The sequence below is a fragment of the Globicephala melas genome, chromosome 10 (assembly GCF_963455315.2).
Source record: "Globicephala melas chromosome 10, mGloMel1.2, whole genome shotgun sequence".
Lineage (NCBI taxonomy): Eukaryota > Metazoa > Chordata > Mammalia > Artiodactyla > Delphinidae > Globicephala > Globicephala melas.
This window is the reverse complement of record NC_083323.1, coordinates 15,653,622-15,679,769: the sequence shown is the minus strand read 5'-3', so window position 1 is coordinate 15,679,769 and position 26,148 is coordinate 15,653,622. Positions and strand designations below refer to the sequence as shown.

General features: G+C 39.9%; 1 protein-coding gene across 3 annotated transcripts in view; it reads left to right on the top strand.

Annotated features, from left to right (window-relative positions):
* Nucleotides 1-26,148, top strand: part of RFX4 (regulatory factor X4) — a 167,104-nt gene that overhangs the window by 25,810 nt on the left and 115,146 nt on the right. For all 3 annotated transcript variants that reach the window (XM_060306134.1, XM_030856170.2, XM_060306135.1), the window contains exon 2: nucleotides 596-682. In XM_060306134.1, the coding sequence (XP_060162117.1) occupies nucleotides 596-682 (87 nt within the window). The remainder of the gene's footprint in view (nucleotides 1-595; nucleotides 683-26,148) is intronic.

The window sequence follows — 26,148 nt, the reverse complement described above, 5'->3', positions numbered from 1 at the left end:
ATGGTCTTCTGGATTTCAAAAGTAATGGATAACTATTACCGAGCTTTTGATGCCTCCTCCTGCAGTGACCTTCAGTCTATGCTTGGAAGAGCCCCTTCAGGGGTCGCTGGCAAAGGGTGGGAAGCTGCAAGGTTCCCTGCCCTCCGCTTCTTCAACCAGGGCCCTCAGGGTTGTATCTGCTTTTCTCTTTTGTTTTCTTTTGAAGAAAGGGTTCTGCTGCTAATTTACAAGTCTCCAAACCACCACTAGTGATTCAGTTGACCAAATTTTGTTTTACAAACTAGTTCTCAGGAATGTATCTTCTTTTGAAAAAACATAATCCTCAGTTGGTACTATTGGGCTATGAATACTCCAGAATTAGTAGAATTTGACCAAGAAATAAATACTCAAGTGGGGCTTCAAATTACCATTTTGCCTCCAAACTACTCAGGCAAGTCTCATCAGCAATGGTGCATGCGGGGCTTCCTGTCAAATCCAACGCCAGTCTGGGCAGATCTCAGATGAAAGTTGATGGGCATTTAAATCTAGCGCATTGATGATGTTCTCTTCTCTTCACAGACACCAACAACATGATTTTCTTTCTTTTCATTTTTAGAGAGCTGGATTGAAAGATGTCTCAATGAAAGTGAAAACAAACGTTATTCTAGCCACACATCTCTGGGGAATGTTTCTAATGATGAAAGTAAGTGCTTGAAACTCATTCTTCCATGGTGTCCTGGATGCGGACTGTGTCCTGATGAGGAGTGGTGCTTCTAGAATGCTAGACTGGGGCAAGTTACCTGAAACAAGAGGCTCTCCAGCCATTTATGAAATACCCCAGGCCCTCCCTGTAATATCCTGCAGTAAGGAGTGCAATGCAGTCAGGTGAACGTGGAAACTGAGGCCACGGCAAAAACTTGTCGTTTACACATTTTTATTGTCTGAGTCCCTAAAGACCCCATCTCAGTGATGCTCCAGTGGGAAAATGTGGACCTTGAATGGGAAAGGCCATTCCACGTCGATGTGGGTTTAAAGCGTGTCATGGGACTGTTGTTTTAGAGTCACAAATGTCCTTGGTGTTTGAAAGTAACAATTTCTCCTGGATCTTGATCTAGAGAATTGGTATTAATGGAAAGATACAAACTGCTCTGTTTACACCTTTCCCTGTGTTATGTCAGACTGGGGCTGTGGGTGCCTTATATTAAGAGCAGAAGACTACTTTGGACTTGTAATTGCTCCTAAAGCACTGCAAAAAGGGGGCAGCTTATTATAAAAGTTATTTCCAGCAGGGACAGAGTGTTTCTCTTGGTTGGTAAAGAGCATCTCCTTAGTTCAATTTTCTCGAAGATTCAGGGAATCTTCATGGAAGATTTAGCCATACTGTTGTATGTCACAGTAGTTTTTCTTTTTCATCGCTGCATAGTACTCCACTGTATGCATATATCACAGTATACATATCAGTATAAACGTTGATGGATATTTAAATTGTTTCAAGTTTTTGACTGTTTCTTAAGCATCTCTGAACATTCTTTTTTAAGTGTATTTTATTATGGTGGAATATACCTAACATAAAATGTATCATTTTAACCGTGTTAAGTATATAGTTCAGTGGCATTCAGTACATTCCCCTTGTTTTGCAACCATCACCACCATCCACCTCCAGAACTTTTTACATCTCCCAAACTAAAATTCTGTACCCATTAAACAATAACTCTCCATTCCCCTTTCCCCCTAGTCCCTAGCAACTACTCTTCTACTTTCTGCCTCTATGAATTTGACTACTGTAAGGATCTCATATAAGTGCAATCACATAGTATTTGTCCTTTTGTGACTGGCTAATTTCATTTAGCTTAATGTCTTCAGGGTTCATCCATGTTGTAGCATGTATCAGAATTTCCTTCCTTTTTAAGGTTGAATGACACACGCTTGTATGTATATACCACGTTTTGTTTATCTGTTCATCCACTGATGGACATTTGGGCTGTTTCTACCTTTTGGCTATTGTGAATAATGCTGCTATAAACATGGGTATACAAATATCTGGTCGATTTCTGCTTTCAGTTCTTTTGGATATATAACCAGACGTGGAATTGCTGGATCATGTGGTAATTCTATGTTTAATATTTTGAGGAACTGCCATATTTTCATGGTGGCTGCACCATTTTACATTCTCACCAGCAATGTGCTAGAGTTCCAATTTCTCGACATCCTTGCCAATACTTGTTATTTTCTGTTTTTCTGGGGTTTTTTTGTAATAGTCATTCCAGTGTATAAGGTAGTATCTAATTGTGGTTTTGATTTGTATTTCCCTAATGATTAGTGATGTTGAGCATCTTTTCATGTGCTTATTGACCATTTGTATATACACTTTGGAGAAATGCCTATTCAAGTCTTTTGACCATTTGTTAATCAGACTGTTTATTTTTGTTGTTGTTGAATTGTAGGTATTTCCCTAATGATTAGTGATGTTGAACATCTTTTCATGTGCTTATTGATTATTTGTATATATTCTTTTTAGAAATGTCTATTCAAGTCTTTTGACTGCTTTTAAATCAGATTGTTTACTTTTTTCTTGGTAAATTGTAGTTCTTTATATATTTTGCATATTACCCCCTTATCAGATATATGTTGTGCATATATTTTTTTCTCATTCTGTGGGTTGCCTTTTACTCTATTGATTGTGTTCTTTATCTCAGAAGTTTTCAATTTTGATGTAGTCTAATTTATTTATTTTTTCTTTTGTTGACTGTGCTTTGGTGTCATATCCAAGAAATCATTGACAAATCCAATGTCATGAAGGTTTTCCTCTATGTTTTTTTTCAAAAGTTTTATAGTTTTAGCTCTTATGTTTTGTGCTTTGGTGTCATATCCAAGAAATCATTGACAAATCCAATATCATGAAGATTTTCCTCTATGTTTTTTTTCAAAAGTTTTATAGTTTTAGCTGTTATGTTTAGTTCTTTGATCCATTTTGAGTTAATTTTTATACATGGTGTAAGGTAAGGATTCACATTCATTCTTTTGTTTCTGGATATCCATTTTTCCCAACACCATTTGTTGAAAAGACTGTGCTTTCCCCATTGAATGTTGACACCCTTGTCAAAAGTCATTTGACCGTGTATGTATCTGGAATCTCTATTCTGTTCATTGGTCTATATGTCTGTCTCTATGCCAGTACCACACTGTTTTAATTACTGTAGCTTTGTACTGAGTTTTGAAATCAGGAAATGTGAGATCTTTAATGTTGTTCTTTTTCAAGATTGTTTTGGCTATTCGGAGTCCCTTGAGATTCCATATGAATTTTAGGATGGATTTTTCTATTTCTGCAAAAAAGTTTGTTAGGATTTTTATAGGGATTGCATCGAATCTATAGATCTCTTTGGATAGTATTGACATCTTAACAATATTAAGTCTTCCAGTCCATAAACACAGGATGTCTTCACATTTACTGATGTTTTCTTTAATTCTTTCAGCAATGTTTTATAGTTTCAGTGTACAAGCCTTTTGCTTCCTTGGTTAAGTTTATTTCTAAGTATTTTATTCCTTTTGGTGCTATTGTAAATAGAATTGTTTTCTTTCTTTTTTAAAATATTTATTTATTTGGCTGTGTCAGGTCTTTGTTGTGGCACGCAGGCTCTTCGTTGCAGTGCGCAGTCTTCTCTCTACTTGTGGAGTGCGGGTTTTCTCTTCTCTAGTTGTGGCATGGGCTCTAGAGCATGTAGGCTCTGTAGTTTGTGGCACATGGGCTCTGTAGTTGAGGCGCGCGAGCTCAATAGTTGTGGCACTCGGGCTTTGTTGCCCCCCAGCATGTGGGATCTTAGTTCCCCGACCAGGGATCGAACCCGTGTCCCCTGCATTGGAAGGTGGATTCTTTACCACTGGACCACGAGGGAAGTCCTTAGAGTTGTTTTCTTAATTTCCTTTTTGGATTGTTCATTGGTAGTGCAGAAAAATGCAGCAGACTTTGTATGTTGATTCTGTATCTTGCAACTTTGCTCAATTCATTATTAGTTCTAGCAGTGTGTGTGTGTGTGTGTGTGTGTGTGTGTTCTTCTTCTGACAGTATGTTGAATAGAAGTGGCAAAAGAGTTCCTCGTCTTAGAGGAAAAGCTTGTAGTCTTTCCACCGAGTATGACGTTTGCTGTGGGTTTTTCATATAGGCTTTACTCTGTTAAAATAGTTTTCTTCTCTTCCTATTTTGTTGAGTATTTTTATCATGAAAAGATTTTGAATTTTATCAAATGCTATTTCTGCATCAATTGAGATGATCATGTGGTTGTTCTGTTAATGTGGTTTATTATATGGATTGCTTTTTGTATGTTGAACTATCCTAGCATTCAAGTAATAATCCCACTTGGTCATAGTGTATAATCCTTTTAATACACTGTTGAATTATGTTAACTAGCATTTTCTTGGGGATTTTTGCATCACTGTACATAAAGGATATTGATCTGTAGTTTTCTTATAGTGTCTTCATCTGGCTTTGGTATCAGGGTAATGCTGGGCTTGTAGAATGAGTTTGGAAGTGTTCACTCCTCTTCCATCTTTTGAGTTTGAGGAGGATTGGTGCTCTGAATATTCTTGTGGACATCCTCTTTTGTGAACTACCTGTTCAGGATTTTACTTGTCAGGTTTTGTTGTTGTTGTTTGTTGTTGTTTTTTGATTGTGCTATTTGTCTTTCCCTTAATGATTTGTAAGAGTTGTTTTTATATTTTGAATAGGAGATATTTGTTAGATAAAAGTATTGAAGTTTGTGGTCTGCCTTTTCATTCTTTTAGTGGTATCTTTTGATGAACAGAAGTTCTGACTTCTAATAAAACCCAGTTATCAGTGTTTTTCTTTTATAGTTAGTGCTTTTGTGTCATATTCAGAAAATTTTGCCTACCTAAGGTCGTGAAGGTTTTCTTCATTTTATTATCTAGAATTTTTATTATTTTACTTTTTACTTTTCTGTCAACAGACATCTGGAATTTTTGTAAATGGTGTGAGGGAGGAGTCAAAATTCTTTTTTTATTTTTAATTTTGACTGATAGAGCACCACTTTTTCTGAAAAGAATGCCTTTACCCACTGGTCATAAATCAGGAGATCATATACATGTGGATCTATGTCTTGATCTTTATTCTGAATCATTGGTCTGATTGTTTTAGAGCCAGTACAATAATCTTTATTACTGTACCTTTTATGGTACATTGTAATACATGGTGGCATAAGACCTCTTTTTCAAGATGGTTTTGGTTAAGTTCTTAATATTTCTATATAGATTTTAGAATCAGCTTATCTATTTTCACATGCACAAAAAAAAATCTGCTAGGATTTTGATTGGGATTACATTGTATCCACAGTTAATTTCAGAAGAATAACATCTTGCCGACATCAAATTTCTAATCTGTGTATGTGCTTTAAACCTCCATGTATTAGATGGCCTTTAGTTTCTCTCAACAGTATTTTGCAGATTTCAGTGTAGAGATTTTGCACATCTTTCATTAGATTTATTCCTAGGTAATTGATATTTTTCAGTACTATTGTAAGTAGTATTATTTTTAAATGTTTTCTAATTGTCAGTTGCTAGTATATGAATATGCAATTTATTTTTTAGATAATGACTGTAACCAGGCACTTTGCTAAATTTGCCTATTATTTATGAGTTTACTATGAACATAATCATGTCACCGGATAATGATAGTTTTGCATTTTCTTTTATAGTCTTTATATTTTTATTTCTTTTCTGTGCCTTAGTGCACCTGCTGGGACCTCTACTGCAACGCTGAGTTGAAGTGGTGATAGCAGACATTCTTGCCTTGTTCCTTACCTAGGGGAAAACATTTAATGTTTCACCACTAAGCATGATGGTTGTTATGAACTGCTTGTAGGTATCATTATTGAATCCCTGGTTTGCTGAGAGACTCTTCTTAAATGGGTGTTGAACTTTATCAAATAGTTTACTGAGCTGAACATATGAGCTGATCATATGTTTTTCTCCTTTATTCTGTTAATGTTGTGAATTACATTGATTAAATTTTTGAAGTTAAACCAATCTTGCATTCCTAGAAGACACTGAACTTGGTCAAAAGTTTGATTTTTTGTATTTTTCTAGGTTAGATTGACAACTATTTTGTTAAGAATTTTGACATCTCTGTTTATTAGATTTATTGACCAATGATTTTCCTATTATCCTCGTCAGGTTTTGGCATCAAGATTATACAGTCCTTATAAAAACATGTGGAAACTTTCTTTTTTTTCTGTTCTTTTGAAAAGTTTGTGTAAGATTGGCTTCATTTATTTCTTAAATATTAGGAAAAACTTAACACTGAAGTCATCTGGGTTTGGAGTTCTCCTTGAGGGAAAGTTTTTAATGATGGATTCAGTTTTTAAAATAGCAATAGAATTATTCATATTTTTCTATTTCTTGTTTTGTTACTTTAAGCAAATTGTTATTTTTAAGGAATTCATTTCATCTAAATTTTCAAATTTATTTACATGATATTGTTTAAACGTTCCTTTTATTACTTTTTGTCGTGCTTTTAGCATCTACAATAATGTCCTCCTTTCATTTCTGATATGTTTTCTCTATTTTTCTTGATCAGTTTTGCCAGAGTTTATCAATTGTATTAGTCTTTTCAGGTATCCAACTTTTGGCTTTTTTTTTTCCCCCTCAATTTACATCTTTTAAAAATTTCATTTACTTTTGCTCTTTTCTCTAGTTTTTCCTTCCTTATGCTTTCTTTGAGTTTAATTTTTTATCTTTTTCTATTGTGAGATAGACACCTAGATCATTGATTTTCAACCTTTTCTAAGATAGGCATTTAAAGTTATAAAATTTCCTCTAAGTACTACTTAACTGTTTCACATAATTCTTCTGGTGTCATACTTTCATTACCATACAAACTTATTTTCTAATTCCTATTGTGATTTCTTATTTTACCTATGATTCATTTAGAAATCTATTGCTTAATTTCTAAAAAGTTGGGGATTTCCTAGTTGCCTTTCTGTTACTGATTTATATTATAATCCACTGTGGTCAGAGAACATATTCTGTATGACTTCAATATTTAAAATTAGTGAGACTTGTTTTTTTGTCCAAACATGTGGTCTATTGGGCAAATGCTCATGTATGCTTGTAAAGAATGTGTATTCTGCTGTTTTTGGATGGAATGTTCTGTAACTATCAATTAGGTCAGGTTGGTTAATCATGTTATTCAGATGTGCCATATCCTTATGGATTTTGTTGTTGTCTATAAGGTACTGAAAGAGGTGTTATATTGTGGTTATCTATCTCTTCAGTTTTGTTAATTGCTGCTTTATGTGTTTTGAAGTGTTAATTTCTTAGAAATTTAGTATTGTTGTATCCTCTTGTTGAAATGATCCTTTTTATCATTATTAGATGTCCCTCCTTATTTCTAGTAATACATTTTGCCTTCAAGTCTATTTTGTCTGATGTTAATATAACTACACCAGCTTTCTTTTTTTTTTTTTCTTTTGCGGTACGTGGGCCTCTCACTGTTGCGGCCTCTCCCGCTGTGGAGCACAGGCTCCGGACGCGCAGGCTCAGCGGCCATGGCTCACGGTCCCAGCCGCTCCACAGCATGTGGGATCTTCCCGGACCGGGGCACAAACCTGTGTCCCCTGCATTGGCAGGTGGACTCTCAACCACTGCACCACCAAGGAAGCCCTAGCTTTCTTTTTTATTGGGGTTGTTACGGTGTATCTTTGTCTTTTAATTTTCAACCTTTCTGAATTCAATATTAAGATTTTTATATAGTTGTTAAAAGCTAGTCAAATAATCTTTACCTTTAATTGGAATATTTAGATCATTTAAATTTAATATAGTTACTTACATTGTTGGGCTTAAAGCAACAAACTTGGTACTGTATTTAATTTTTATTTCTCCCATCTGACTTTATTTCCTTATTCCTCCCTTGTTCCTTTTTTGGGAAGGATTAATGCAATTAAATATTTTTAACGTTTTTCTCTGCTAGCTTTCCAATTAGATATTCTTTTAGAGTGTTTTCAGGGATTACACTATGTACCCTTCCTTTCACGTCTGCCTCACGTTAATCCTTCCCCCACTTCAAATACAGTGCACGAACGCTCTCATAGTTTAACCTCATTTACCGCCTTCCCACCCTCTGTGCTATTGCTTTAATGTATTTTACATCTACGTATGTTATAAGCTCTATAAGACATTATTATTATTATTGTTTTAAATATTAGTCATTCACATATTTTACTATGTGAATATATGTATTCACATATTTGCCCTTTCCAGGGCTCATCATTCTTGTCAGCAAGTCCATGCTTCCATCTGGGATCATTATTTCTTTAACCCAAAGAAACTCCTTTACTATTTCTGGTAGTGCAGTATAGAGTAGTGTAGATCATGAAAAACAGTATTATTTCACCTACATTTTTGAAGGACGTTTTTGCTGGATATAGAATTCTAGTCTGGTAAGATTTTTTTCCTTTCAACCCTTTAAAATTTTTATTGCATTGTCTTCTGGCTTCTAGAAGTTAGTCATAAGACTTGTTTTTTTATTTTTATTTTTTATTTTTGTGGTACGCGGGCCTCTCACTGTTGTGGCCTCTCCTGCTGCGGAGCACAGGCTCCGGATGCGCAGGCTCAGTGGCCATGGCTCATGGGCCCAGCCGCTCCGCGGCATGTGGGATCTTCCCAGACCAGGGCACGAAGCCGTGTCCCCTACATCGGCAGGCGGACTCTCAACCACTGCGCCACCAGGGAAGCCCCATCAGACTTATTTTTACTCCTTTGAATACAATGTCTTTTTGTCTCAGGCAAAAGATTTTTTTCTTTCTCTTTAGTTTACAGCAGTTTGACTGTGATGTACATAAATATGGTTTTCTTATATTTTTCCTTCTTGGGGTTCACTGAGCTGCTAGCATCTGTGGGTTGTCATTCATGAAATTTGTAAAATTGTTCACCATTGTCTCTTCAGATATCTTTTCTGCCCCATTCTCCCTTATCTCCTGAATTCCAGTTACATGAATACTAGACCTTTGACTGTACCCCATATGTTTCTTAACACTCTGCTCTGGTTTGTCCATTTTTCTCTCTTCATTCTTCAGTTTGGTGTTTCCTGTTGACATCATTTTCAGTTGTCAATTCCCATGAATTGACAATTCCATGTCATGTCTAGAGTCTGCTATTAAGCCCATCCAAGTTACCTTTTTTTTTAATATAGTTTTGTGGTCTATTTTCATTTATTTATTCATTCATTCATTCATTTATCTATTTATTTGGCTGCACTGGGTCTTAGTTGTGGCACGCGGGGTCTTCGTTGTGGCATAAGGGATCTTTCTTTAGTTGCAGCGTGCAGGATCTTTTAGTTGCAGCATGAGGGATCTTTAGTTGTGGCATGTGAACTCTTAATTGTGGCACATGGTATCTAGTTCCCTGACCACGGATCAATCCCGGGCCCCCTGCATTAGGAGCTTGGAGTCCTAGCCACTGGACCACCAGGGAAGTCCCCTACCCAAGTTATCTTAATTTCGGATATTGTTTTCTTTCTTTTATGGTAGATGCTCAGTTGATTCTTTTTTTTTTTTTTTCCAAATCTCAGTTGATATTCTACATTTTTCGTCTGTTTTGTCCATCACTTCATCTAGTTTGACTGTCCTTTCCTCTATCTCCTTAATCTTATTAACCATAGTTATTTTAAAGTCCCTGTCTGATAACTCTAATATCTCAATCATCTCTGGGTCTATTTCTATTATCTGTTTTTTCCTTGGATTTCAGTGTTTTGGTCTTGTTTTTCAATGTACCTTATAGTTTTTGATTCAGTGCTCGACATTATGAATGCAAAGTTGGAGAGGTTTTGGGTGAATGATGTTAATAACATCCTCCACAGAGTGTTAAATTTTGTTCTAGCAGGCAGATAGAGAACCAGCAAGTCTCCTTGATCCTGTCAAGCCTTGGTTAAGTCCAGTCTATTTCAATTTTGTCCATACTACCAGAGTGTGGTCTTTACTCCTAGGTCATAGCTTTTCTGGGTCCACAACTGAAAGCCCTGGGTATTTACCAAGTTCCTTCTACCTTGACCCAGCTTGAACTCCAACTTCTGACACCCTAGCTAATCAATGACCAGCTCTTTAGCCTCTAAGCTGATGTTTTCTCTTTGGTTTTTTTGGTTTCTCACTCTCTGCATGTGCAGCATAGGAATGGGCTAAAGACTTGAGGGGAGTTTGAATGCAGGCATGTCTGTCTTCTTCTCTTCTCTCTGGAATGTTGCTCCTTATATCTTAGCCACTCTGTCATCTACAAACTCTGACTTCAGTCTCATCAGCCCAATAGACTACACTCTTTGCTTAGGTTCCAGTGTAGCAATTTAGAAATATCCTCAGGAACAAATCTAGGGTTGATGTGGAGCTCATGTTGGTGCCAGTGCTAGATCTAAAACGTGGGCCACCTGACTTCTATCAGTCCATATTTTGTTTTTGCTTTCAAAATGCAAAAATACTACATTAAAGAAATATACCCCCTGGCTATATGAGTCATGCATGTATATATTTGAAAAATATAGGGGAAAAGATATGAGGAAGAAAAATAATTGCCTCTATCCTGCTATCCAGAGGTAACCACCCTTGATGTTTTTGTATTTCTTTCTGGTTGTTCTTCTAAGCATATATTGTTAAACAAAGTTGTATATATGTATATATTTATAGTTAATATGTATATATGGCTATCATCTGTTAAGCAATGAGAAGTGCTTTAATTCCAATATCTCTCATTCAATTATCACAGTGGTCCTAGGAGGTAACTTATTCTTATGAGCTTCATTTTATACATAGGAAAACTGAGGCTCAAAGGTGTTATGTAATTTGCCCAAAGTTACACGGCTGGTAAGTGGTAGAGCTAGGATTTCAGCCCAGGTCTGTATGTCTGCCTTTGAACATTAGGCAGTTAGTCTTTGCACTGTTCTGCCTCTTAGAAGGTAATGCTTCAAAGACTTTTGAGGATTTCATACCTTGTCCATAGGGATACCAAGGCCAGAGCTAGGAAGGCCCACCACTCCCTCTCAGTGGCTTATTGGTATGTTAATACTTGTCTGTGCCTTGTCATCTTTCACCTCGACTGAAAGCCCCATGAGGGCGGGAATGTTGTGTGGTTCACTGTTGTAACCCCAGGTCTTGGCACATAGTGGGGGCCTTAGGATATGGCTGAAGTTTCAAAAATTAATTTTTCTCTTAATTTTAGTACTTTAAGAGTGTTTTGGATTGTAAAAGAGAGTAACCTGACAGTGGTTTAAACTGTGTAAATATTTACTATCTTATTTAGCCAAAAGATGAGCGGTAGAAAGTTCCTAGGTTTATTCAAGAGCTCAGCATCATCCGGGACCCAGGCTCTGTATGTATTTCTGCTAAGTCTTCCAAAGTTGTTGGCGTTTTGTCCTCATGTTGGCTTGTGACCTCATGGTCACAAGATTCCTGCTTCAGGTCCAGGATTCAGGTCCACATTTAAAACAGCTTGATGGGGCAAGAGAAGGCACCAGGTAGCTTACCTCTTATGTGTTTTCCTTTTATCAGAAAACAAGAACAGGGACTTCCCTGGTGGTCCAGTGGTTAAGACACTGCATTTCCATTGCAGGGGCATGGGTTCAATCCCTGGTCGGGGAACTGAGATCCCTCATGGAATGCAGAGCAGCCAAATAAACAAACAAACAAACAAATAAATAAATAAAAAGAAGAATAAAACAGCTTTCCCAGAAGCCCTCTGTAGACATTTTTCTTTTACTTTATTTATGTCCAGAACTTTATCTAATCTGTAGCTGAGAGGGAAAATAGGAGAGTGAATATGTGTCAAAATAATAGAAAAGAGTAGAATTACGATGGTTGGATTGCCACCACTTCAAATCCAGCCTGTCTCTTGTTTTTATACAGCCCATGATCTTAAAATGTTCTTTTGTTTTGTTTTTTCTTTTTCTTTTATTTTTTAAATTTTCTTTTATTTATTTTTTTATACAGCAGGTTCTTATTAGTTATCCATTTTATACATATTAGTGTATACATGTTAATCCCGATCTCTCAATTCATCACACCACCCCTTCCCCCGCCACTTTCCCCCCTTGGTGTCCATACGTTTGTTCTCTACATCTGTGTCTCAGTTTCTGCTCTGCAAACCAGTTCATCTGTACCATTTTTCTAGGTTCCACATACATGCGTTAATATACGATATTTGTTTTTCTGACTTACTTCACTCTGTATGACAGTCTCTAGATCCATCCACGTCTCTACAGATGACCCAATTTCATTCCTTTTTATGGCTGAGTAATATTCCATTGTATATATGTACCACATCTTCTTTATCCATTCATCTGTTGATGGGTATTTAGGTTGCTTCCATGACCTGGCTATTGTAAATAGTGCTGCAGTGAACACTGGGGTACATGTGACTTTTTGAATTATGGTTTTCTTTGGGTATATGCCCAGTAGTGGGATTGCAGGGTCATATGGTAATTCTATTCTTAGTTTTTTAAGGAACCTCCATACTGTTTTCCATAGTGGCTGTATCAATTTACAATCCCACCAACAGTGCAAGAGGGTTCCCTTTTCTCCACACCCTCTCCAGCATTTGTTGTTTATAGATTTCCTGATGATGCCCATTCTAACTGGTGTGAGGTGATAACTCACTGTAGTTTTGATTTGCATTTCTCTAATAATTAGTGATGTTGAGCAGTTTTTCATGTGCTTCTTGGCCATCTGTATGTCTTCTTTGGAGAAATGTCTATTTAGGTCCTCTGCCCATTTTTTGATTGGGTTGTTTGTTTTTTTAATATTGAGCTGCATGAGCTGTTTATATATTTTGGAGATTAATTCTTTCTCTGTTCATTCATTTGCAAATATTTTCTCCCATTCTGAGGGTTATCTTTTCATCTTGTTTGTAGTTTCCTTTGCTGTGCAAAAGCTTTTAAGTTTCATTAGGTCCCATTTGTTTATTTTTGTTTTTATTTCCATTACTACAGGAGGTGGATCAAAGATCTTGCTGTGATTTATGTCAAAGAGTGTTCTTCCTATGTTTTCCTCTAAGAGTTTTTTAGTGTCCAGGCTTACATTTAGGTCTCTAGTCCATTTTGAGTTTATTTTTGTGTATGGTGTTAGGGAGTATTCTAAATTCACTCTTTTACATGCCTCTGTCCACCTTTTCCAGCACCACTTATTGAAGAGACTGTAGTTTCTCCATTGTATATCCTTGCCTCCTTCTTATAGATTAGTTGACCGTAGGTGTGTGGGTTTATCTCTGTGATTTCTATCCTGTTCCATTGATCTGTATTTCTGTTTTTGTGTCAGTACCATACTGTCTTGATTATGGTAGCTTTGTAGTATAGTGTGAAGTCAGGGAGTCTTATTTCTCCAGCTCCGTTTCTTTCCCTCAAGACTGGTTTGGCTATTCAGGGTCTTTAGTGTCTTCATAAAAATTTTAGGATTTTTTGCTGTAGTTCTGTAAAAAAGGCCATTGGTAATTTGATAGGGATTGCACTGAATCTGTAGATTGCAGTGGGTAGTATAGTCATTTTCACAATGTTGATTCTTCCAATCCAAGAACATGGTATATCTCTCCATCTGTTGGTATCATCTTCAATTTCTTTCATCAGTGTCTTATGGTTTTCTGTATACAGGTCTTTTGTCTCCCTCAGTAGGTTTATTCTTAGGTATTTTATTCTTTTTGTTGCAATGGTAACTGGGAATGTTTCCTTAATATCGCTTTCAGATTTTTCATCATTAGTTTATAGGAATGCAAGAGATTTCTGTGCTTTAATTTTGTATCCTGCAACTTTACCAAATTCATTGATTAGCTCTAGTAGTTTTCTGCTGGCATCTTTAGGATTCTTTACGTATAGTGTCATGTCATCTGCAAACAGTGACAGTTTTGCTTCTTCTTTTCCAATTCGTATTCCATTTATTTCTTTTTCTTTTCTGATTGCCGTAGCTCAGACTTCCAAAACTATGTTGAATAACAGTGGTGAGAGTGGTCATCCTTGTCTTTTTCCTGATCTTAGAGGAAATGCTTTCAGGTTTTCACCATTGAGAATGATGTTTGCTGTGGGTTTGTCATATATGGCCTTTATTATGTTGAAGTAGGTTCCCTCTATGCCCACTTTCTGGAGAGTCGTTTTCATAAATGGGTGTTGAATTTTGTCAAAAGCTTTTTCTGCATCTATTGAGATGATCATATGGTTTTTCTCCTTCAATTTTTTAATATGGTGTATCACATTGATTGATTTGTGTATATTGAAGAATCCTTCCATCCCTGGGATAAATCCCACTTGATCATGGTGTATGATCCTTTTAATGTGTTGTTGGATTCGGTTTGTCAGTATTTTGTTGAGGATTTTTGCATCTATATTCATCAGTGATATTGATCTGTAATTTTCTTTTTTTTTTGTAGTATCTTTGTCTGGTTTTGGTATCAGGGTGATGGTGGCCTCATAGAATGAGTTTTGGAGTGTTCCTTCCTCTGCAGTTTTTTGGAAGAGTTTGAGAATGATGGGTGTTAACTCTTCTCTAAATGTTTGATAGAATTCACCTGTGAAGCCATCTGGTCCTGGACTTTTGTTTGTTGGAAGATTTTTAATCACAGTTTCAGTTTCATGCCTTGTGATTGGTCTGTTCATATTTTCTATTTCTTCCTGGTTCAGTCTTGGAAGCTTATACCTTTTTAAGAATTTGTCCATATCTTCCGGATTGTCCATTTTATTGGCGTAGAGTTGCTTGTAGTAGTCTCTTAGGATGCTTTGTATTTCTGCGGTGTCTTTTGTAACTTCTCCTTTTTCATTTCTATTTTTATTGATTTGAATCCTCTCCCTCTTTTTCTTGATGAGTCTGGCCAATGGTTTATCAATTTTGTTTATCTTCTCAAAGAACCAGCTTTTACTTCTATTTATCTTTGCTATTGTTTTCTTTGTTTCTGTTTCATTTATTTCTGCTCTAATCTTTATGATTTCTCTCCTTCTGCTAACCTTGGACTTTGTTTGTTCTTCTTTCTCCAGTTCATTTATGCGTAAGGTTAGAATGTTTATTTGAGAATTTTCTTGTTTCTTGAGGTAGGCTTGTATAGCTATAAACTTCCCTCTTAGAACTGCTTTTGCTGCATCCCATAGGTTTTTGTTTGTTTGTTTGTTTTGTGGTACGTGGGCCTCTCACTGCTGCAGCCTCTCTCATTGTGGAGCACAGGCTCCGGATGCGCAGCCCCAACGGCCATGGCTCACTGGCCCAGCCATTCTGCGGCATGTATGATCCTCCTGGACCGGGGCACGAACCCGTGTCCCCTGCAGCGGCAGGCGGACTCTCAACCACTGCGCCACCAGGGAAGCCCAATCCCATAGGTTTTGGATTGTCGTGTTTTCATTGTCATTTGTCTCCAGGTATTTTTTGATTTCCTCTTTGATTTCTTCAGTGATCTCTTGGTTATTTGGTAAAGTATTGTTTAGCCTCCATGTGTTTGTGTTTTTTACATTTTTTCCCTGTAATTGATTTCTAGTCTCATAGCATTGTGGTCAGAAAAGATGCTTGATATGATTTCAGTTTTCTTAAATTTACTGAGGCTTGATTTGTGACCCAAGATGTGATCTATCCTGGAGAATGTTCCGTGCACACTTGAGAAGAAAGTGTAACCTGCTATTTTTGAATGGAATGTCCTATAAATATCAATTAAATCTATCTGGTCTGTTGTGTCATTTAAAGTTTGTGTTTCATTATTAATTTTCTGTTTGGATGATCTGTCCATTGGTGTAAGTGAGGTGTTAAAGTCTCCCACTATTATTGTGTTGCTGTCGATGTCCTCTTTTATAGCTGTTAGCATTTGCCTTATGTATTCAGGTGCTCCTATTGTTGGGTGCATATATATTTATAATTGTTATATCTTCTTTTTGGATTGATCTCTTGATCATTATTTAGTGTCCTTCTTTGTCCCTTGTAACATTCTTTATTTTAAAGTCTAGTTTATATGTTATGAGTATTGCTACTCCACCTTTCTTTTGATTTCCATTTGCACAGAATATCTTTTTCCATCCCTTCACTTTCAGTCTGTATGTGTCCCTAGGTCTGAAGTGGGTCTCTTGTAGACAGCAAATATATGGGTCTTGTTTTTGTATCCATTCAATGAGCCTTTGTCTTTTGGTTGGATCATTTAATGCATTCACATTTAAGGTAATTATCGATATGTATGTTCCTATTACCATTTTATTACTTGTAATGGGTTTGTTTTTGTAGATCCTTTTCTTCTCTTGTTTTTCCCACTTAGAAAAGTTCCTTTAGCATTTGTTGTAGTGCTGGTTTGGTGGTGCTGAATTCCCTTAGCTTGCTTGTCTGTAAAGCTTTTGATTTCTCTATCAAATCTGAATGAGTTCCTTGCCGGGTAGCATAATCTTGGTTGTAGGTTCTTTCCTTTCATCACTTTATATATGTCATGCAACTCCCTTCTGGCTTGTAGAGTTTCTGCTGAGATATCAGCTCTTAACCTTATGGGAGTTCCCTTGTATGTTATTTGTTGTTTTTCCCTTGTTGCTTTCAATAATTTTTCTTTGTCTTTAATTTTTATCAATTTGATTACTATGTGTCTCGGTGTGTTTCTCCTTGGGTTTATTCTGCCTGGGACTCTCTGGGCTTCCTGGACTTGGGTGGCTATTTCCATTCCCATGTTTGGGAAGTTTTCGACTATAATCTCTTCAAATATTTTCTTGGGTCATTTCTCTCTCTATTCTCCTTCTGGGACCCCCTATAATGTGAATTTTGTTGCATTTAATGTTGTCCCAGAGATCTCTTAGGCTGTCTTCATTTCTTTTCATTCTTTTTTCTTTATTCTGTTCTGCGGCAGTGAATTCCACCATTTTGTCTTACAGGTCACTTATCCATTCTTCTGCCTCAGTTATTCTGCTACTGATTCCTTCTGGTGTATTTTTCATTTCAGTTATTGTATTGTTCGTCTCTGTTTGTTTGTTCTTTAATTCTTCTAGGTGTTTGCTCTTTAATTCTTCTAGGTCTTTGTTAAACATTTCTTGCATCTTCTTGATCTTTGCCTCCATTCTTTTTCCGAGGTCCTGGATCATCTTCACTATGATTATTCTGAATTCTTTTTCTGGAATGTTGCCTATCTCCACTTCATTTAGTTATTTTTCTGGGGTTTTATCTTTTTCCTTCATCTGGTACATAGCCCTCTGCCTTTTCATCTTGTCTATGTTTCTGTGAATGTGGTTTTTGTTCCACAGGCTGCAGGATTGTAGTTCTTCTTGCTTCTGCTGTCTGCCCTCTGGTGGATGAGGCTATCTAAGCGGCTTGTGCAACTTTCCTGATGGGAGGGACTGGTGGTCGGTAGAGCTGGGTGTTACTCTGGTGGGCAGAGCTCAGTAAAACTTTAATCCACTTGTCTGCTGATTGGTGGGACTGAGTTTCCTCCCTGTTGATTGTTTGGCCTGAGGCGACCCAACAGTGGAGCCTACCCAGGCTCTTTGGTGGGCTAATGGCAGACTGTGGGAGGGCTCATGCCAAGGAGTACTTCCCTGAACTTCTGCTGCCAGTGTCCTTGTCCTCATCGTGAGCCACAGACACCCCCGCCTCTGTAGGAGACCCTCTAACACTAGTAAGTAGGTCTGGTTCAGTCTCCTATGGGGTCACCGCTCCTTCCCCTGGGTCTCGATGCGTACACTTTGTCTGTGCCCTCCAAGAGTGGAGTCTCTGTTTCCCTAGTCCTGTCAAAGTCCTGCAATCAAATCCTGCTAGCCTTCAAAGTCTAATTCTCTGGGAATTCCTCCTCCCAATGCTGGACCCCAGGTTAGGAAGCCTGACGTGGGGCTCAGAACCTTCACTCCAGTGGGTGGACTTCTGTGGTATAAGTGTTCTCCAGTTTGTGAGTCACCCACCCTGCAGTTATGGGATTTGATTTTATTGTGATTGTGCTCCTCTTACTGTCTCACTGTGGCTTCTCCTTTGTCTTTGGATTTGGAGTATCTTTTCTGGTGAGTTCCAGTGTCTTCCTGTCAATGGTTGTTCAGCAGTTAGTTGTGATTCTGGTGCTCTAGCAAGAGGGAGTGAGAGCACATCCTTCTACTCTGCCATCTTGCTCTCTCTTGTTTTTTATTATTATTTATTTATTTATTTATTTTGTGGTACGCGGGCCTCTCACTGTTGTTGCCTCTCCCGTTGTGGATCACAGGCTCCGGACGCGCAGGCTCAGCGGCCATGGCTCACGGGCCCAGCCGCTCTGCTGCATGTGGGATCTTCCCGGACCAGGGCACGAACCTGTGTCCCCTGCATCGGCAGGCGGACTCTCAACCACTGCGCCACCAGGGAAGCACTCTTGTTTTTTAAAGAGTAGAGAAGAAAAGGAGAAGCTTATGTGACAGTGACCATATGCCTGCAATATTTACTCTTTGGATCTTTACAGAACTTGTTTGCTGACCCCTGGAAGAGACGAATCATGAGTCCCTCTTAGGCTGTCACGTTACTACCTTGAATAAAACTGGTGTTTGATTAGCAAGCAGAAAAAATGGAATACTAGCTATTGAGTTGCAAGCTAAATGGTGTGCTGTAGAGTTTATCTCTGAGCCACACCAAGCAGGTAAAAATGCCTTCGCAGGGTGATTTGAGAGAGGTCAAAATTCCAGCTGCTGAAAAATATTTCTTCCACTGGCCTGAGTAAGAGCTGAGCATTAGCACCAGGAGGGTGCTGGTTCTAATGAAGTCGAGTGGGAGGATAATCAGTTTATTAGCCTAGAAGAGACTGTGAGCCTTTATAGATCATGTTAGCCCACTCTCCAGTTTTATGAATGAGGAAACTGAGGCTCAGAGAAGGGAAGTATTTGTCTAAAATCATACTCTTGGATACTGCTAAAATCAAAATTGTAAACCCAGGTCTTCTGATTTCTATCTAATGGTCTTCCTGTTATGTCCCTTTTAGCAGCTCAGAAAAGATCAGTTTAATTGAGTAACTAGAGCTTCAGGGAGCATGAAAAAAATGGGACATGGGACATTTTGATGGAATACAGTTGGGAAGAAAACCTTGGACCAGTGAGGTCAAGCCCTGAATGCCTGATGAGTGGGAGTCTGAACAAGAGTGGATGGGTCATTTACCATAGTTAGGGTCAAATAAATTTTCATTCCCAACCTGAATAAGTTGCAGTTTATCCCTGGCAGATGTCAGCAGGTCTTTATGTTTAGAAACATATGGCATGCCTACCAACAAATAGGGAGACTATGACTATAAAATATTACCAGGTTCATGACTGGTTAGAGCATTCTGTCTAGAGAGGAAAGCTTAGCAGTGTGGATTGACAAGAATTGTACAGGTTGGAACAGAAGTTTCTGCAGAAATTGGGCCCAGAAGATTCCCTGCGCACTTACTGCATATAAGACTCTGTGGAAAGCCCAAAGTTATACATGCAAGGAAAGAGCAGGGAGCCAAAATTAAAATCTATTCAGCATCAGGCAGCGTGCTAGGCATAAGCGCAGCCACTCTTTCCTCTAATACTCTGGGAGGAAGGTTTTTTTTTGTTTGTTTGTTTGTTTTGCGGTACGCGGGCCTATCACTGTTGTGGCCTCTCCCGTTGCGGAGCACAGGCTCGGGACGCGCAGGCTCAGCAGCCATGGCTCACGGGCCCAGCTGCTTCGCGGCATGTGGGATCCTCTTGGACCGGGGCACGAACCTGCGTTCCCTGCATCGGCAGGCAGACTCTCAACCACTGTGCCACCAGGGAAGCCCAGGAAGGTTTTTTTTAATCTCCATTTTACAGATGAGGAAACTGAGAATCAGAGGTTATATAACTTATAGCCTAGCAAGTAAGTGGTAAAGAGTCAAACTTAGAGCTGTCTGATTTTATAGCTGGTTCTCTGTCTACTGTATAAACTCTCTCTTCTGTGGGTCCCTGCTCTCAAAGAATTTTCATTCCAGAAGGGAAGCTAAGGCACATGCTTGAGTATTAATAATGCAAGATTGTATGTGATAAATTCAACTTGAATTATGCAAGGTGTTCTACCTGCCATACCAGGTATGTTCCTGGACTCCAGCACGACCTCACTGGAACCTTGTTAGAAATGCAGAATCTTGGGCCCACTGCAGACCCACTGAGGCACACTCTGCATTGAACAAACTCCCATGTGATCAGATTGCTTGCTAAAGTTTGGGAGCAGTCACAAGCCTGGAAGGTGACCAGGGAAGGCATCTCAGAGAAGGTGGCATTTGCATTGGGCCTCATAGGATCCATGTGGTTCCTTTAAGTAAAGGGCTGGGAGGCAAAAGGCCACAAGGCAGGTTTTGAGCTTGGAGAGTTTTCTACATTGTCTGGAGCAGAGAGATTGAAGAATCATGGGAAACAGGGCTGAGAAGGGGAGTTTGGGCCATATTGTTGAGGGATTTGGATTCCCACAAGTGGTTTGGAGTTTGATAGTTAAGGTGCCACTGAAGGAGTTGGGTGGAAGAGTGACAGGTCAAAGTGGAGTTTTCAGGAGGCTAGTGTGGAGGTTCTCTGCAGGTGGGTTAAAGCCATGAAGGCACTTAAGGGGCTTCCGCCTGGTCCAGGTGAGGAGATGAGGCTGTAGACCAGCATGGTATCAGTGGGATGGAGAGAATTGGAGATACTGGGGTGATAGGATGGGTCCAAAGAGCAGGAACCCCGTGGGATTCCTTTGGATTCCTGTTTCCCTCCTTGGGAAACAGAACAAATTAAATGTAAGCCCAAGCCCGCTAGTCTTCAGGTCATCGTTTCCTTAATATCTAAATCAAATGACTTCAGCCTCTATCTTATATCCTAGGCAGGAGTCCAGAGTTTTCCCTTTATCGTCAAGAGTTATCAGGCTCCGTGTGTGTGTGTGTGTGTGTGTGTGTGTGTGTGTGTGTGTGTGTGTGTGAGAGAGAGAGAGAGAGAGAGAGAGTGTGAGTGACAGTCCATACTGAGTCCTGTTCCCTCTGTTCCTTGACAGCTCCTAACAACTGCCGTCCCCCATCCTGCCTGCCCCACTGGAATGTCCCTGCTTCCTTTATTGTCCCCAACCCTTCACCAGCTCATCGTGGCACTTACTGACAGACTGGTGGTGACAGAGGATATTTATAACACAGGGACAGGAAAAGTTGGAATTCATCAGCACGGTGGCATAGAACTGGGGTCACAGTGAGTCACAACCTAATGTGACTCATCATTAACATATTAAAATCTCATCACATTTCAGGGCTGTATATGTGAAAGTCACATATCTCTCTCACTCCAGTGAGCATGTCAGGTTATTATTCCAATTTGGGATCTTATAACTCCATAAGAAGGGGTTCCAGAGAAATGTGGTTAAACTCATCCATATTCCCGTCAAGTTGTGGACAAAAGCCCCCATCCCCGCCAACAGCAGAAAGGTTCTCAGACAGCTCCTAGAGCAAGGGTAGTGCCTTAGAGGGGGAAGTCTGGGGTGGGGAAGTTCACAGAGAGTCCTCCCATGATGGCTTTTAAAAGCTGAATTGTTCTCGTGGGACGAACGCTGCAATTTTAGTCGTGGCTGGGAACTGAAGTAAAACACTGCTGGAGAGCTCAGGAGGCCCAGTGGTTAGGTTATGATTTAAGACAACCCACCGACTCTTCCCCTTTCTCAGCCTCCATATCTATCACGGGCTGCCCTTCCTGCCCCCTGAGTGTCTATCTGTCCTCTCCTTGAGGAGAATTAGGTTCCCTCCTCTGTGTGGAGCATACTGCCAGGGCCCTTCTGCACCTCCGCTCCCTCCCTCCACGGGCCCTCAATCCCTGAGGGAAGGGAGCCTGTCTGATTGACTGTGTCTTGCCAGCACTTAATATGGAAGGCCTGGTACATAGTAGGTGCTCAGTGAGTGTTTATTAAGTAATGGATGTTAACAAAGCAAAACACTATAAAGCCACGCTAGATTACAAGTGATAGTTGTAATTCACTTTCAGTTTTTGGCACTCCAGGACCATTTAACCATTTGAAGAGGTTCTTCCTTCTGACGTTCCCTCCTTAATAGAGTCTTTTAATTTGTTCAAAATTAGAGTATTTTTGAATGGATAATACGTTCATACAGTCCAAAAATCAAAATGCTGTAAAGGTACTCACTGAGAAGTCTTGCTCTGTCCTTGCCCTGTTGTCCCTCCTGAGCTCCCTAGTGGGAAGCATTTTTATTTGTTTTTTATGCATTCTTTGAGTATTTCCAATGTTTATTGTGTATTCTTCCAGCATTTGACTTTTTTATGCAAATAAAGATTCAAATATATGTTCTTTTTTTGCCACTTTCTTACACAAAAAAAGTAGCACCCTATATGCATTTTGCTGTGACTTGCTTTTTTCACTTAATAATAAACCCTGGCGTGCTCCATATGAGTAAGAACAGAGAGAGCATTCTCATTCTTTTCTTGCTTTTAATCTTCTTTTTTCACAGCTGTGTAGTATTCCACTGTGAGCATGTATTGTAATTTAGTTAACTAGATGAGCGCTGGGCTGTTTCCAACACTTTTGCTGTTACAGCCAAGTTGCAGTGAATAACCTCGTGTGCAGTTGTTTCCCATGTTTCCAGTAGTAGCGGCAGGATCTGTTCGCAGACATGGGACTGCTGGATAAAGGGCATATAGGATTTCAATAGATTCTGTGAAATGTCTTTCCATGTGGGGAGGCACCATTTTGCACTCCCCCTGCAAGATAGGAGGCACCTGCTTCCCTATGGCAGAAAACTTCAGGGCAGAGTTGTGTCCTTGTGGTTTGGATTTTTGCCAATCCGATACGTGAGAAATGGTATTGTAGTGTAGCTTTCATTTTCATTGATTGAGATTGTCTTTTCACATTTCAGGAACATTTGCATTTTTTCCACCAACTGTGTATCTTGGTCTTTTTCCTTGTGGTTTTATTGTAGCTGTTTCTACAGCGGGGAGGTGAGACCATTGTCTGTGGTTGCAGTTTTCCCAAGCGGGTCATTTTATTTGTACTTACAGTGTGTTTTTTTCCCCCACATAGAAGCTTTAGATTTTTTTATGTAGTAAAATTTCTCAATATTTTCTTGTATGGCTTTGGGTTTTGTATCAAAGTTAGAAAGGCCCCTTCCTACTCCAAGATTATGAAGGAATTCACCCAGAGGAGGTGAAAGGAAGCAGGTGTGGGCCCCCTCAGAGCAATGCTGCCAACATCACAGTTTTGTTTGGGACTTAGCCCTGTTCCCACGGAGAGAAGGGTTTGCTGCCAGGGGCTGATGCACACTGCCAAAGGCCTAGTCCAGGCACCCTGAGCATCAGCTGATGCTCTTTGCAGGGGCTGGAAAGGAGGTAGATAAGGGGAAATGAAATGTTTGGCAGCCCCGTGTTCCCAACAGGTGAGGTCTGGCCAGGTGCAGCCTTGATTAGGATAATGAAAGGAAATAGAATTAGAACTTTGAAGTGAAACTTGAGATTCACATAAATTTGAACCGTTCTTGGGATTTGAAAAGAAGTAATTAATTTAGAAATGTTCTCCGTCAATGTTAAACTCTGCCACATTGGCTCTAGGCAGGAAATATTCTAGAATAGGTTACCAAATATCACGAATTCAATCAGCATAGAGGCAGAAAATAAATGATTAGGTAGATAGTTCCTAAAAATCTCTAGCTCAGTGCCACAGGTTTAAAGAGAGAATGAGGCTCGTAAGTGTTTGGATTCAGGGAGGTTGAGATGTCAACTAGCCTGGGTCCCTTTCCTGGCTCCATTGCTAAACTGTGTGACCTCAGACAAATTGCTTCCCTTCTCTGAGCCTCAGTTTCTTTCTCTATGAAAGGGGATAATACTCATAATTAAACCTAACATTGATTAAGCACTAAGTATATATCAAGCACCATATTTGATGTTTCACATGCATTAAATTATTCACTGTCTCAGGAAGCTATGAAAATTAAATGCAGTAATGTGAAGAGCTTTGCCCAGTGCCTAGCACATTATAAGACCCCAATGAACGTTCCCTGATAGTGTTGTTATTTTATATGCTTACTGCAATCAGATGGGTAGGCTCAGCATTTGACTGTGGTTTTATCTTAGCCATTCATTCATTCCACAAATACTTTCATGTGTGGGTGCTGGAGACACAATGGCAAATGTGGTCTATGCCCTACAGAGCTTACAAACCAGCAAGGCAGATGCACTGGTCAGCACATAGCGACCACACGCTGTGACGAGGGCTTCGCCAGGGACCAGCCAAGGTGCTGTGGGAGCACAGGAGAGGAGTGGATGACTCTGGCCCAGGTGCAGGACTTGACAAACCCAGGCCTACGGGCAGGACAGGGATCCAGGTACACGACCTCTCTGGAGGAATGATGACTGTCGCGAACACTTAGATAGCACATGCCTTGTGCCAGGAGTGGTTTAGTTAACCCTCACGATTAGGGCTTGGTACTATTATTACCCCTATTTTACAAATAAGTGAACTAAGGGCACCAAAAGTTTGTTTGAGGTCACACAGCCAGCAAGTGAAGGATCCAGGATTTGAGCCTGGAAATGTGGCCCCAAAGTTAATATTAGGAAACAGATCCAGGAAAGGGAGTAGAGATGCTCACCACTGGGAATTGGACCAGGATTCCCTGGGCGGGGACGTATTAGGAATCATAATTGAAAAGTGGGAGGGAACAGAGTGTCAGGGAGAAGTCCAGGCACTGGGCAGCATCTCGGTGGGAGGAATTTTAAACAGATGCTGCTCTCCGGCTTTGGTAGGACGAGCAGGGTGGGCCTGGAGGATGGATGGCTCAGTGTGTGCCGTGAATGGCTCCAGGAGTCTTGTCAGCCTGGAATTAGGCCTTACAGGATGATTCTTGTTTGGTTTGAGGCTTTTCTGCCTGTTAAAATGAAGAGGCATTTGGGAAGGCCAATTCCTAAAGTCTCTGTCAACCATGTCTATTTCCATCTTCCTAACATGTGCCCTCCTGTCCTCTTTGTCTAGCTGGCTCCTGCCTCTCCTTCACATCCCAAGCCTGGGCTCGTACCCCACACTTGGTGCTGCCATAGCATCTTGGGCCTGCCCTTCTCAGCTCTTGCCCAGGACTTGCATTTTATTTGCTGACAATTTGAGCTCAAGAGAGCAGAGACCACGTCTGCTTTTTCTCCCCGATTAGCCCCTGGCATAGGGCTGGAACATACTAGACACTCAATAAATATTTGATGAATGAGTGCATGAGTTACCAGCACTTCTGGTGAATTAGGATGGAGAGCCATCAGACAGGAGGGTCAGGTCTGGGTGTGACACACAGCCTCTTTGGGGAAAAAAGGCTGGGAATGAAGTCACCAGTGTCTGGAGGGAAAGGGGCCTGCAGAGGTGGGAGGCGCCTGTTTGATGACTGAGTGGAGGGTCCCTGTTGGCTCCGGGTAGACCAGTTCTAAATTATCTAAATTATTATCTAAATACTATCAGTAGCTGCCACATGCCCATCACTGAGTGAGGTCCAGCCTCCACTCACGGGCCGCATGGCTTCCTGCAAATTTTTTAGCCTCACGCAAAGCTCGATTTCCTTACTTATAAAATAGGGATATAGGAGACTTCCCTGGTGGCTCAGTGGTTAAGAATCTGCCTGCCAATGCAGGGGACACGGGTTCGAGCCCTGGTCCGGGAAGATCCCACATGCTGCAGAGCAACTAAGCCCGTGCGCCACAGCTACTGAAGCCCACATGCCTAGAGCCCGTGCTTCGCCAAGAGAAGCCACCACAATGAGAAGACCACGCACCACAACGAAGAGTAGCCCCTGCTCACCGCAACTAGAGAAAGCCCATGCACAGCAACAAAGACCCAGTGCAGCCAAATGAAATGAAATGAAATGAAATGAAATGAAATGAAATGAAAACTAATTAATAGCACTGTTGGGAGGAATAAAATGAGGTGGCATATGAAAAGTGATACACAGTGCCTGGCTTAAGTACTTGGCCAGTGAAGGCTGTTAGTATTGTTCTGGTATTCTTTTTAAATGTGTCTAGTTTTTAACATATTTTATGATATTTAATCTTCAAACCATCCTTGTAACGTAAGTTATGATTCTCATGTTTTAGGTGAGGGCCCTCCAGCTTGGATGTGTCAAGTGACTGCTTAGGCTCCCACAGAGTTAGGGGCAAAGCTGGAATTCAAAGCCAGGTCGGCCTGCCCTCAAAGCTAGTTCTCTTACCAGCGGTTGGTATCAGAAATGGGCCCTAACAAAGTTTAGTTGGGAAGAAAAAATCTGACACAGTAGAGACGGGTA